The sequence below is a fragment of the Ambystoma mexicanum genome, chromosome 13, assembly GCF_040938575.1.
Source record: "Ambystoma mexicanum isolate Mex_15411 chromosome 13, UKY_AmexF1_1, whole genome shotgun sequence".
NCBI classification, from domain to species: Eukaryota; Metazoa; Chordata; class Amphibia; order Caudata; family Ambystomatidae; genus Ambystoma; species Ambystoma mexicanum.
In genome coordinates this window covers 254,363,183-254,377,942 of record NC_090938.1, presented here as the reverse complement: position 1 = coordinate 254,377,942, position 14,760 = coordinate 254,363,183, and the positions used below count along the sequence as shown (strand labels likewise).

The following is a 14,760-nucleotide window of genomic DNA, read 5'->3' as shown; positions in this document are numbered from 1 at the left end:
CCTGTAGCGGCCCTGAGGGCGTTGTTCTGGGCAAGCTGGAGTTTGGCGATGTTTTTTCCGGAGGTCCCACCAAGGAGTGCGTTGCAGTAGTCCAACCTAGATCCTATGATGGCCCTAGCAATAGTGAGGCCATTTTGTGAGGATAGGAAGGGTCTTGCTGCGTAGATGAGTTTGGAGTAGTATGCTGAAGAGTAACTGATTAAGGTACACCAGGCACTTTGGTTGGTGGAGCTGTTGGACCTGATCGGTGGCCATGTGAAGCAACATGGCCACCCGTGGAATGTTCCATAAGTTGTATGGGCTACATCGTCAAGTTGGGGGTGATGATGATGAGGGGGGGCGGGCGGGACAGGGTGAAGGGGAAGTTACGTTCAGTTGTTGGATGGATTTATGGTGGCATTTTGTTGAGGGTTTTGGCTGCCTTCCGGAGCTACCTCTAAAGGGAGGGTGGAAGGGGAGGCTCCAGTGCCCGAGTGGGCGGGAAACCAGACCCCTACTGGAAACTGTAGAATATTTGGGATACAGTATACTGCACCACCTGGAACGCCATTAATCATGGGGGACCCACAGAGGCCGGCAAAGGGCTCCAAGACCCCGGGGAAGCTGAGGAAGGGCCCCATGGACAACTACACTGGGGGTCAGGGTCAGGCCGCGTCAGCCAACGCCCACGCGGCCGACACGGAGGACCCTGCTGCTGATTCCAGTGAGAATTTGGACAACCTAACAGCTATAGTCCAAAATGGGTTTCGCTCAATAAACACAAAGCTGGATGACATAGTCTCTACCATCGGCTCCTTAAAGGCTAGAGTGGAGAAGGAAAGCCTACGCATAACGGAAACTGAAACCCGTATCAGCACAAATGAAGACACTATCTCGCACCACAGCCTTGATATCATCCAAATCAAGGAAAGCATGACGAAGCTACAGAGCAAGTGCGAGGACCTAGAATCGTGCTCCAGGCGCAATAACATTCGTGTTGTGGGCGTAGCGGAATCATTTGGAAAGGGCCAAATGGAGACACATCTTGGGACAATGCTTAAAACCCTGTTCGGACTGGAGGCCTTCTCTGAACAATTTCTAGTGGAACGAGCACACCATACGCTGGCCCCTGCACCTAAACCAGGCGCGCCACCACGCACCATAATTGCTCGGCTCCTCAACTATAGAGACAGAGACACAATACTACGAAAAGCGAGAGGTGGGAACCCTCTACTATGAGGAAAGTCGCAGACATTTGTATCCTGATTTCTCCTCTGGAGTTCAAGCGAGCAGAAGGTCCTATGAGCCAGTTAAGAAGCTCCTAAAAGAGCGCCAGATTCCATACGCTTTAATGTTCCCGGCAAAAATGAGGCTTCAACATGCGGGCAGGGCCCATTTCTTCGAGTCCCCAGCGGAGGCCATGCATTATATTGAAACTTCCATACCCCTTCCTCCCAGAGGGGGCAAACCAGCACAAAACAGGCCCAGACCCGTGGAATGAGAAACACTTGCGTGTCGACCCTGCTTGGGCCCGGGGCCCATATTTTATTTATTTTTATTTTTACATTTATAGAGCGCACTGCAGCCCATAGACATCGAGGCGCTATTACATGAAGGCGTAAGCAGCAAGATTGTGTAAACATAGGAAACAAAAGGTACTTAGTTACAGAGAGAGGAGCGGAACATAGTTACAAATGACGTTCGTGAGCCTGTAGATATAAAGGCAGGAAGGTTTAGACAAACAGCCTGGTTTTTAAGGCTTTTCGGAAGGCTAGGTGAGAGTCAATCCCCCTGAGCAGCGAAGGTAGGGCGTTCCAATGTGAGGCTGCTAGGGCTGAGAAGCTCGAACCGCCCGCACGTACTCTACAAGTCTTGGGAGTAGAAATCAGGTTGGTGTAGGCAGATCTGGTGGGCCTGGCCGAGGAGGGTCGTGAAATTCTCTGGGCAAGGTAGGGGGGAGCAAGGTCATGGAGGCATTTATGGGTGAGGGAGAGGATTTTAAAGATGATCCTCTGCCTAATGGGCAGCCAGTGGACCTGCCTCCTAAGGTCAGAAATGTGGTCTTTCCTGGAAAAACCTGTAGCGGCCCTGAGGGCGTTGTTCTGGGCAAGCTGGAGTTTGGCGATGTTTTTTCCGGAGGTCCCACCAAGGAGTGCGTTGCAGTAGTCCAACCTAGATCCTATGATGGCCCTAGCAATAGTGAGGCCATTTTGTGAGGATAGGAAGGGTCTTGCTGCGTAGATGAGTTTGGAGTAGTATGCTGAAGAGTAACTGATTAAGGTACACCAGGCACTTTGGTTGGTGGAGCTGTTGGACCTGATCGGTGGCCATGTGAAGCAACATGGCCACCCGTGGAATGTTCCATAAGTTGTATGGGCTACATCGTCAAGTTGGGGGTGATGATGATGAGGGGGGGCGGGCGGGACAGGGTGAAGGGGAAGTTACGTTCAGTTGTTGGATGGACTTATGGTGGCATTTTGTTGAGGGTTTTGGCTGCCTTCCGGAGCTACCTCTAAAGGGAGGGTGGAAGAGGACGGCCTGTTGGTTGAAAAGTAAAGTTTTGGTCGCGGCTGGGCTGGCACTGACTGTATGGCACGAATACTGTCAAATTTGAAAATGGCTAATGTTACATCTCGGGTCCCCGGGGGTGGGCTACAGGTTAAGTTGCTGACGATGAATGTGAGGGGATTGAACAATCCAGTTAAGGTTAGGAAGATATTCAACTACGTCTCCAGGCATAATCCACAAATACTGATGTTGCAGGAGACCCATGCAGTGGGGGCGGGTAATTCTCACATCCTGCCCGGGTGGGGTCCCCTGAGGTACCACACGGACTACTCGACCCAGTCCAGAAGGGTTCTCACCCTTATTCACCCAGGCCTTGGGTTTCGGGTTGGTGGTCACAAGGTCGATCCCCAGGGGAGATTTGTCATGGTCTTGGGGGAGGTGGCTAACCAACAGCTTCTCCTGGTTAATACATACGGCCCCAACATTGATGACCCGGCCTTCTACCTGGATATATATCAGATGGTTATATCACTGGATGTTTCGGGTGTCTTGTGGGGGGAGGGGGACTTCAACTTGGCCATTGATCCGGTTCTTGATAGATCCTCTACGGTGATGAGACCCCCAAGCAGGACAGCACTGAATCTTAGACATGTCACTGCACTGCTCTCACTTGTTGATGCGTGGAGAGAGGTTCACCCGGGCAGTAGAAGATACACGTTTTATTCCTCGGTACATGATTCTGAGTCTAGGATTGATTACTGGTTGGTCTCCATGCCCATGACGCCCTCGGTTGATCGATGTGAAATCCTACCCTGCACCCTCTCAGATCACTCCCCAGTATTGTTGGAACTACTATTCCGGAACGCCTCGAGTCCCTTCAGGAGGTGGCGGATGTCTTTTCGGAATGTTATGTGACCCCGGGGTAGTGGAGTCACTCCATGTTGAAATTTCGGAGTTTCTGTCCAATAATATCGGATCAGTCGACAGACTCTCGATAGTGTGGGAATCATTCAAGGTTTGGATGAGGGGTCTGTTGATGTCTAGAACTACGGGTATTTTAAAGACTGTGAGGACCGAACTATCGTCTGTTGAAGGGAAGTTAGATGCACTCGAGAAAACATATTCAAATATGCAAGACAAGAAAGTACTAGCTGATATACACACACATCTCCAGGAATTTGACAAGCTTGCATTGAGGGAGGTCCGATATGTGGCGGCTCTGATTAGGGCAAGCAGGTACGGGGAGGGCAACAAGGCTGGCAGGGCGCTCTCCAACCTAATTAAACACGATAAACAACCCACACAGATCACAAGCATACGCACGCAACAGGGGAGGGTTCTCCTTGGGGATAAGGACATTAATGGGGAATTTATGGCATTCTATAAGAGGCTTTACTCTAACCAAGATAAGAAAACATCCGCAGAAATTAAGACCTATCTTGAAGCCCTCTCCCTCCCTAGGCTCCCTGACGAGGTGCGACTGGCGATGGATCAGCCGGTAACGATGGAAGAGATCGGGGAAGCAATCAAGGATCTGTCAACCGGCAGGGCACCGGGGTCAGACGGGTTGGGCGCTGAATTTTACAAGGAGTTCTGTGAGGAACTTGTGCCGATACTATTACAAGTGTGGGAGGAGGCACTCGAATCCGCCAGATTGCCCTCAACTATGAGAGAGGCCATAATAGTGGTACTCCACAAGCCCAGGCGACCACCACAGGACGTTTCGTCCTACAGGCCCTTGTCACTCATCAACACGGACGCTAAAATCTTTGCAAAGGTCCTGGCGAATCGCCTTCTGCCGGCAGTCCTGACCCTAGTCCACCCCGATCAGAATGGGTTTGTCCCTACTCGATCTACAGCCCTAAACCTCAGGCGACTCTTTGGGATTATGGCACAGATCGACCCCGCGAGGAGCGCAGTGGCCATATCCCTTGACGCTGAAAAAGCGTTTGACTCTGTATTGTTTCGTGGGTCTATCTCCTTTTGGTGCTTGAGGCGTATACGATACGTAAAACTCCTATATACGGAACCTGGAGCCCATGTCCTGACCAATAAAGCCATTTCTGAGTTGTTCCTCCTGGAGAGGGGGACCGTACTATTCGCACTGACCATTGAACCTATGGTGGCCGCGATCCGTCTTAGACACTCAAACAAAGGGATCACTATGAAGGGCTCCACCCAACTAATTTCGCTTTACGCGGATGACACATTGTTATATGTCAGGGAGCCTGAGGTAAATATAGCTCCCGTCATGACAGAGATCCAGGGATTTGCAGATTATTCCGGGTATACTATAAATATGTCGAAATCGGAAATATTCCCTCTAACACCTGCCACCCGATGCCCTACAGACACAGGGGGACTCAAGTGGTCCGCAGACCACATTAGATACCTGGGAATACTGGTCTCCAGGGACAAGCTCACACTCTACGCAGACAACCATGAGGGCTCCCTACAGGCATTAGGCTCCAAGCTTCAGATTTGGGGGCTGCTCCCAATTTCCTTAGCCGGCCGTGTTGCCATTCTTAAAATGGTGGTCCTCCCTAGACTTTTATACCTATTTGTCAATATTCCTATATGGCCGGGCAGGGCCTTCTTCTCTAAGCTTAGATCCATGGTGGTAACATTTCTCTGGAACGGTAAGACTGCTAGGATTAGCTGGGAGAAAATGACAGAGCCCTATTCCTCTGGAGGGATAGCGGCCCCCGATTTCGAGCTTTATTATTACGTCTCCCAAGCCCAATTTGCGAAATATTGGTATAATGACGAGGACAATACACCCCATGCATGGATAGAGGAACACACCACACATCCCACGAATATACAATCAGTTATTTTCGATCCAAAGTATAAAGACACATGTGCATACAATCCGGTTAGCTGTACAGTCAGGGCATGGATGGCTACATTCAAGAGGCTGGGAGTGGAGGTCCCCTACAACCCAGAGGTACCGCTTTGGGACTTCCCTGGTGTACCCCCCACGCATGATGCTAACACACAGGAGTTCTGGGACCCTAACAGGGAAATGAAGCTGGGTGACATGTTTGTTAATGGTGTTTTTGTGGACCGGGGTCTCTTGCTGAGGGCACTGGGGGGTGGTCCCCTGAAAACGTTGCAATATTACCGTATGAGGTCTGCATTCCAGAAGAGGTGGCCACTCTTCCCGGATGAACCCCCACCCCATCCATGTGTGCAGTTAGTAACCTCTAAAAATGGCCTGGGGATTTCTAGGTTATACACAGCTGTTCAAGCTCATACCCCCACATTAAATCAGATAAAGGAGCAGTGGGAAGCGGATTTACAGGGGACCATTGAAGAAAAGGAATGGGCCAGCTATTGTGCGTTATCCAAGAAGGTTTCGCTTAATGCTGGTCTAAGGGTGATTCAATTTAAAATCCTGAACAGGCTACATTATACACCGGCCAAAATCTCAAGATTTGCACTGGATGCCTCTGATGCCTGTCCTAAATGTAATGCTCCCGAGGCTGAATCCTTTCACATGTACTGGGACTGCCCGGCACTGAGGGGATTCTGGAGGGCGGTGGCTGAGCTGCTGGAAGAAATCACTGAGGTGCCCCCCGATTTGACTCCTCATAAATACTTGTTTGGGGACATTGGAAAGCAATCAGAGAAAATTAGAAGGTTATTTAACATTTCGTGCGCTATTGCCAAAAAATGTATTTTACAGAATTGGAAAAGTTATCTCCCGCCCACCCTGCATCAATTTCTACAAGAACTGACACATGTCAACGAGTCAGAGGAACAGTTTGTTTTAACACGACCCTCGGTATGCAGACCCAAGGACATTTGGGGCCCGTTCAGATTCTATCTATGTAATACGATTACTGATGCTGACTTGTCTTCATAATATTGTTATGTGAAATGTAACAGATACTTTACTCCTGATGTAACAGTTGAACAGATGTGCTGTGGTGTGAAAGCCTATACGTGACCACTAATAAAAGAGTTTAAAAAAAAAAAAGTCTCTTATTACAGAGGGCCTGATACGACAAACAAACATTAACGTTCATTTCTTCTCAGGTTTTCCACATGTACAATTTCTTGGGTGATTCACTGTTGAACCCTGGTCCAGCTCTGTCGGGCTCATACCCACCTTAACAGTTCCTTTCTTCTCATTTGGCCTCACTCGATCGGGCTCGCACCACTTTATCTCATTACAATCTTTCCTTTCTGTACCAAAAATCCAAGACTTTCGACTGTGTGCAGGATTTTGCTTGATCGGTCACAGGGCCACTTTGATTCACAAACTCTTTCTCCTTACAAATCTTTAACTTTCACTTCGACCCCTTCTCGGCTGCATACCTTACAGAGACCTTCGATTAGGCACGCACTTGGTGCCGGACCACTCTGTCAACGGTATTGTATCTTTCCTTTCAAAATGCAAGCATTCATGCGCAGTTTAACTGTACTCGTGTCTTTCATCACATGCGTTTCAACAATGTTCGTTCCAGCACACGTTATACAATGTTGCTGCTTGCAACCTTGGGGAGGGGGCGGGGGGGTCAGGGGGTGACAGGGGGGGAAGAGAGATAGAGAGAGAGAGAGAGAGAGAGAGAGAGAGATCGCGAGATCGCCTATCCATTGTATTGGGACACGTCAGGTGTATACTGCTCGGGTGTTAAGTCTGTTTTCTCCTAGAGCGGGCTGTCCGTGTGAAAGTGTTCATATAGGAAAAGGGGGCGAGGGGATAGAGTCCCTACGTATCCTACCTGGTAGGATGGGGTAAAGGTGTTACAGGGAAGGGGATACCACTTCTCACCATCCAGTGTCCCACTCCCCGAAGACTCCTCCCACACTTGTCCATCCCCAGGAACTGGATCCAAAAGCGATGGCAGTGTCCTGGCCACCTGGATGACTGATCCCGCGCATCAGCCTCCCTATGCAATGTTGCATTACAAGTTGGGGTTGTTCTGGTGGGGTCTTCATCACCCCAGTTTTGAGGGGGATATTGGGGTGGGGTAGGGGGGATGCTGGGGTTTATAAAATAGCACTTGGCACACAAACTGTTCACATGTGGGTGTGTCTGGTCCCATGACGAAACCTGGGGTGGGACGGACAGTAGGCCTTAATATGCTTGACACAGGTCTGCAGTCTTTGTGATTGGGACATAGTCGGCCTAAGCTGGAATATCAGAGGCCTGGGACAACCGATTAAAAAGGCAAAAGCTACCTCTGCATATAGAGACACCTGGCCAAGCTATTGTACCTGCAAGAGACACGTGACCTTGTTGCAAAATGCGAGGGATTTGCCAGGATCTGGAAAACAAAAATAAAAACAGATAATACACTACATCTTCCACACAATCTAGGAGGGCTAATTATTTTAGTACATGCATCTTTACCATTACAACACAAGAAAGTTGTGGCGGTCCCCTCAGGGCGCTATATATTAGTCTATAGATAATTTGCTGCAAGGGAGATACTGCTCTTGAACGTTTATGGCCCTGTTAGGCAGAGATTGTATGCAGTACCCTTTGGGAACACTACACACAACTATGACTACAGGTGTAGGCAAACCAACCTTTTGTATACGTCTGTACTACACAGTTTTGGTAGCGTGTTGAGCAGACAGGCTTATCTCAAGAGGGGAATGTGAACAGTAGTGAAGTTACACAGAGGTCTACAATTACAGGTGTTCAAATAAACTCTTACACTCAAGGTTTCTTGAATAAACACATTAATTTATTTATCAGTCAGTTATAAAAACATTAATTAGAAGGATGAAATCATATAGTAACACACAAATATACTTCAGTACTGTACACTCTAAGTTTCTGAATCAGACAAGACCCTTTTGGGATGGCCCACAGACACAACTTCTCTCAGTCTTGGTTTACAGTACCTTACAATGAAGAAAAAGAGGCAGCTGATGACTTCTGTTCCTGGCAGTTCCTGCATACCTTGCTGTTCCTGAGCCTCAGTCATGGGGACAAGAGGGAGGACGTCGGGGGACTCCTGCACTGCACTTGAATGGTCAACAGCTAGCAACTGGCAAACTTCAATTTCAGTTGTAAGTAATGCACACAAACTGGTGTCCCTCTCCCTGGTTCTACGGTTTCCTGCAGCAACTCTGAGGAAATTCCACCAGCTCCGAGATGGGTGTCCAGGTGGCTTACTTTCGAGTTGATTGGTCCCACCAACTGAAAGGGAGAAGTCGTCCTCGCAGGGGCTTCTCTGTCGATTAGAACTTCACAAGTAGGCACAGCACAAGGGCTTCACCGGGCAAACCAACGGTCCAGGAGTTGCAGCAGGCGCCCTCTTCAAGCTCTTCTTCGGTTCCTTCGTCCAGTGGTCGACTCTGCCTTCCAAACCAAAAGACTCGCCTTTTATCCAGTTCTCTCACATTAATTCCAGCCTAGCTGTCACTCACCCAGCAGGGTGGCTGTCCTTGCCGGACAGTCAGCCAGCCAATCACCACAGAGTGCATTTGTGTCTCCTAGGAGACTAAGCACAGAGAGCTTCGGACGCCTTCCTCACTTCCTGCCCACCCCAGACACTTGGGCGCCAGATGTGGGTTTCAATCCTGAAGCTCGCCAAAGGCAAATGAACAAAGAGACCAAACCTGGTTTGGCGGGCAGAGGAAAACTCGAAGGACCTTTTCCACAAAGAAATTGTGAAAAAAGAAGACCGGGACCTGTTTTATCAAAGGATGCTCAAACACCATCTTGAAAAACATGGCTCCCGCGATTTAACGTTACCGGAGTTGCGGACAGTTCGCGGTTGGGAAAAATCATGGTAATTTGTTGTAAAACCACTGCCACCAGCCGTTCTGAGAGGAAAGGGTAGCATTTGACTGCTACATGAGTAGCTAGACACAGTGGATACTACGTGACCCCTCCAGCACTCTATTGTAAGATAGGGTGTGCTGGGTCTAGGAATTTTAGAAGACTAGTAAAGTCAATTTTACTTTACTTACTCTGGGAAACAGTAGTGTATACCAGAGAAGGTAGTTAAACCGTGGGAAAGCCTGGAAGGCTTCCCTGTGTCACTGCACTGAGGGTGCTTGCTGTGTGACACTTGGTTAGATTCCATAACCAAAGGAAACTCAGGTGTAAAACACATATCAAAATACTTGAGAGAGTGGGAAATAGGGTCCCACTCTATCCAGGTAAACAAATCAAGTCCTCAAAATACAGCAAAGTTGCTGGGGGTCTCTAAGGTGAAGGTCATTGGCATATTTTTGAGAATTCTCCCTAACAGGCCCCAATGTCGATGACCCAATTTTTACATTGATATCATCCACATGCTGGCGTTTTACCCCTTAATACCCATTCTCTGGGGTGACAATTTTATCACCATCCTTGACCTTCAAGTAGACAGATCCATTCATACCCATAGGCACCTCACGCGAGCAGCACGCGCCATCAACAAGGGCATTGTAAGTTTGCGGCTGGTAGTTACTTGGAGGGTGATGCATGGGGTGGGATCAGGGTTACTCCTATTCCTCAGAACATGACTCTTTCTCCTGCATAGAATGTGGCTGGTCTCGGATGTGCTACTTGGGGGGGATTTCAAGACCAGTATGCTTCCCAGATCCTACTCTGATCACTCCCCCGTCTGCATCTCTTTGAAGTTGGGTAATATTCCCAGGCCCCAGAATAACTGGCGCTTCAAGCAACAAGCTCTTTCGGAATTGGCATTTGTGGCCACCATAGATGCCCATGTGAAGCAATATTTTGAAATGAACATAGGCTCAGTGACCTTGTGCCGAACACTTTCGGAAGACTTTAAGGTATACATATGGGGGATTGTCATGGCTGCTGAATCCGGTGTACTTAAAGTGATTGCGAAAAGCAAAGATGGTCTCTGTGAACTGGAGCGATGGAACACAGCTATGCCGCCCACAGCCACGGTTGCGCAGGTGACGGAGGCAGTAGAAAACTTAAGGGACAACATTATGCGCAAATTCCTAGATGCCCCGATAGCCCCCAGGCGTTACAGAGAGTGGAAAGACCGGGCAGGCTGCTACTTGCCACTGTGCGACAGGAGGGCGGCAGCGGCTGTATCCCATTTATTGCAGATGAAACAGGCATGCTACCGCACACATGTGTGGCAATCAATGGATTATTTGCACAGTTCTACACTGACCTGTATTCCTATAAGGATACTCTATCTCCAGAGGACATAGACGGGTTTCTGGTGAGTCTACCGATCTTTCAACTGTCGAGAGACTCTACTGAAATTACACGCACAATCATTGAACTGCCGACGAGGAAGGCGCCGGGTACAGACGGCCTCACAGCTGTATTCTACAAGCACTAGAAGACCTTTTTGGTGGCAGGAGGCCCGTGAGGTGGGAGAGCTTCTTGAAACTATGAGGGAGGCAATAATCGCAGTCCACTTGAAGCCCTCTTGAAGCCCAACAAGCCTGCAGAATGCTGTGGGTCCTACAGGCCCATCTGATAAATTAACAAAGATGTTAAGATATTCACAAAAATCATGGCCACTACGCTGCTGCCGTTCATGCCACACATAATTCACCCGGACAAGGCAGGGTTCATTCCTGGGAGGTCCACGGCGTTAAACTTGCCTAGGCTCTTTAACATAGTGGCGCAGATGGACCCTAGGACGCAAGCAGTGGCGGCGGCTCTAGTCATCCAGAAAGCCTTTGATTCGGTCTCCTAGCAGTTCATGTATGCCGTTTGGACGCAGTGCGAGTTTGGCCCTGGGGATCATCGCCTACAAACAACTCCTATACACAGCACAGGTAGCAAGAGTGTGTACTAATGGAACACTATCATCCAAACTAGCGATATCTAGAGGCACTCGTCAAGGTTGCCCATTATCGCCCCTGCTATTCGCTATTGCTGTCTAACCGTAAGCGGACCTCATACGACACAGGCATGGGCAGAGAGGACTTAGATTGTCCAGAGAGCCCAAAATGATATCGCTCTACACCAATGATGAACTGGTGTACATCAGGAATCCACATATTCACCTCACACCCATTATGACAGACATTTGAGATTTCGGGAGCTGTTGGGTCTAATGGTAAATTGCAGCAAACTGGTGCTCCTTCCCCTGACCGATATAACTACTGAGCCAAGGATCTACAAGGGTTTACTTGATCCCCGTCCGCTGTCTGTTATCTGGAAATTGTTGCGGTCAGTCATGGAACTTTGTTATATGAACGAAACTATGCTGCATACATGGCACACCTTGCTGCAAAACTCAAGACCTGGGCACAATTGCCATTGACTATAGGTGGCAAGATTACAATGTTAAAAATGACTGTGCTTCCTAAACTTCTATATGTTTTCCTTTATATTCCACTACGACCTGGGAAGTTGTTTTTCGAGGAGTTGGAAGCGGAGGTCAGTGCATTTGTATGTCACTCTGGCACGATGCACTTGAAATGGGTTACATTGACCCAACCATATGAAAGTGCGGGGCTTGCAGCCCCTGACTTCCGCTTGTACTGGGCTGCGGTGCAGGCAAAGTTTGCGGCTGCTTGGTTCCTGGATGGTCCATCTCCCCCTCGTGTTAAACTGGAAAAGTACTCTACTAGAGATAAAGACCTGTGGTCACTGATTTTTCCTTCCTGCTTTGCAGACAGCTGCAAATTTGATCCAGCTAGTGACCACTCCATACCATAGAGACTTCCCCCTCTGGAACTGTGCGCCCTCCCTACCTCGGGTAGATGCTGCTTCCCGACCTTTCTGGCCACGACATGGGGTTAGTACAATTGGCGTAATGTACTCGGATGGTAATTTCGTGCCAGCTAGCGATATATCTATGCTGCAACAGAGTAGGTCTTCCATGTGGTTGGAATACACTGGCATGCACAGGGCATGCAGGAAACGGTGGGAGGGATTCCCAGTTGTGCCCGTGGGTGATACCGTCTTGGGGTATATTCTGACAGCGGTATGAACAGAGGCCTGGTGTTGTCCATGTACCACCTTGTTCAGAACCGTATGGAGATACCACACACCAACGCTTGCTCTACATGGGCAGGGGATATGCAACTGAATATCACAGATGGCATGTGAGCAGACATGTGCACGCACACACGTAATGTGTCCTATAATTCAAGATTCAAATTAATACAATTGAAGGTGTTGCACTGCTACCACTACACACCAGCTAGGCTGGGAGGTTCTCGCAAGAGGGGGCAGGTGAATACCCTAGGTGTGTTGGCACATATGATGAGTAGTTCCACATGATATGGGATTGTTTGCTGTTAGTAGTCTTCTGGGGAGATGTGTGTACGCTGTTGTCTGAAATGACAGGCATGAGCATAGCCCCCTCGCAATATCTATTCCATGTTTTTGAACTCCGACTGAAGCAAATGAACAAATTTGTGGGCCTATGCCTTCTGCTTGTCAAGAGCTGCACACTGTTGCGATGAATGAGTGCTATAATCCCTTCTAAGGACCACTGTCTGTGCTCTGTTGTCTTGGCCAAGGAAAAATGGCCCCTTATGCAACCGTCAAGTCTTGTCCAAATGACATATGGGGCCCACTCAAAGTACATCATCGCCACAAGATACCCCTGTGGCTTCACAATTAGACTAACTCCAAACTTTAAATGCCCGTTGGCTGTGCCGCCATGTATTGCATTGGCCCTTTGTGTTTGTCAGGCTACGCCCCTTCTGGATTCATCTTTTTTTGTTATGTCTGCAATTTGTGTTTTTCCTCCCTCGTTATGTCTAATGTTGTTACATGTAATGTAAGATGCCAAGTGTGCTAATAAAGAAAGTTTTTTAAAAAAAGAAATAGAAAGAAAAAAACTCACACTCTAACCGTTTAATGAAATGTAAATTGGCAGGATGATAGCACAGGGGCAATGCGTTTATCTTGGAAGCAAAACAAAATGTAGTAACCTAGGTATGAATCCCATGCCTGCCCTGGTAAGCATATAAGATTAATTAAAGAGGTTGTGTATAGTGTCACTTTTCACTGACTTTTAGCTTTGTTAAGTGCAAACAATAGAGATGTCAGCGTCCTGCGACATCTGCGAATTAACAAGGCTCTCACTGCAGCAGGAATTCTTGCTGCGGTTAACAAGAGTATACTATGCACATTGACTAGTAAATATTATATTTAATAACCCTCAACAGATATGTACAGTTTCTCTTTATCTAATTACTTGATGTCTATGTATTAATGGATAAAGATAAGAAAAAGGGTATGTAGGAAAGGAGTAACATTACGCTGCAGGTGTGTGAAAGGGGGTAGGGCAGGATGTAATGGGAACACATCAAAGATTTCGTAAATAAATACCAGTGTCCTGTAAAACCAGTACCATATCATATCCAATCCTTGTAATCAGATTAGTGTATCCTTTACAACCCAAAGCCAAGTAAGTATTCCATGTTTGTACAAGAATCCACTGATCTATACACCACCATTTTTTGATTTCCCATACTGATTTACATCTTTCACCAAAATTTCTCCTAAATGTTCCTGATTTATATTTTAGTAAAATGTCTCTTTGCCAAAAGTAAAGGTGGTTTATGTTTTGCTTGACTTCAAGCTTTTATACATTCTTGAAGTTCCTTTTGCGAATGTATTTAACATATGTCCTTTTTTAACAGGTTTGCCTGTTGTCACTGCTGCTTTCTCCCTAACAACAGAAGAAGAGTTGGAGCTGTATCCAAGGGAACATCAGCACTCCGAGCGAAGAGGAAGTGGTCATCGTTCCTCAAGTGAGTGGGTAACCTGGCTGTCTGGGGGGGGGAGGGGCAACACACTCAGAAATACCCCAGGGTGCTCTTCCCAACAGTGGGAAATAATGCAAGCCTTGCCATTACATTACTGTAGGCAGAGTCCTAGGTAACAGTGTCTTAGGACAGTTTTTCTGAAGTCCAACTAAGGGCTTAGCAAAACAATTCAAATGAGACAGTACAACACTCCATTCTTAGTATAAGGTTGTGCCACCTGAGTATATAGTAGTGTAGACAGAGCAACGAGGCTTATCTTAGGAGGGACAGAGTGCTGTAGGAAAGTACACTGAACCTGTAGTACACCAAAGATTCAAAGGAAACACTTAAAGCCAGAAGTATTACATAAAATAAAGGTTCATTATAGATACAGTAGGCCAAGTTAAGTCTTGGGGCAAGTACTGATTATAGAGTCATAAACACATTTATAAAAACACAACACAATGCTTGAAGGTACACAGACCAAAGCATATACCTTCTTCAGAATATCTAAGAGTATTTCTAGGGAAATCAAACCTTACCATACACATTCAGTATAGGTCACACCTATTTTTGGGGAGTAAAAACCATTAGTTACTTTGTAATAAAACA

The 14,760-nt window shown here is 47.6% G+C and overlaps 1 protein-coding gene across 2 annotated transcripts in view; it reads left to right on the top strand.

The window, feature by feature from the left end:
* The window catches only part of LOC138521156 (zinc finger protein 2-like), a 219,858-nt gene that overhangs the window by 149,255 nt on the left and 55,843 nt on the right, over nucleotides 1-14,760 (top strand). For both annotated transcript variants that reach the window (XM_069633736.1, XM_069633735.1), the window contains exon 5: nucleotides 14,044-14,154. In XM_069633736.1, coding sequence (XP_069489837.1) covers nucleotides 14,044-14,154 — 111 coding nt within the window. The remainder of the gene's footprint in view (nucleotides 1-14,043; nucleotides 14,155-14,760) is intronic.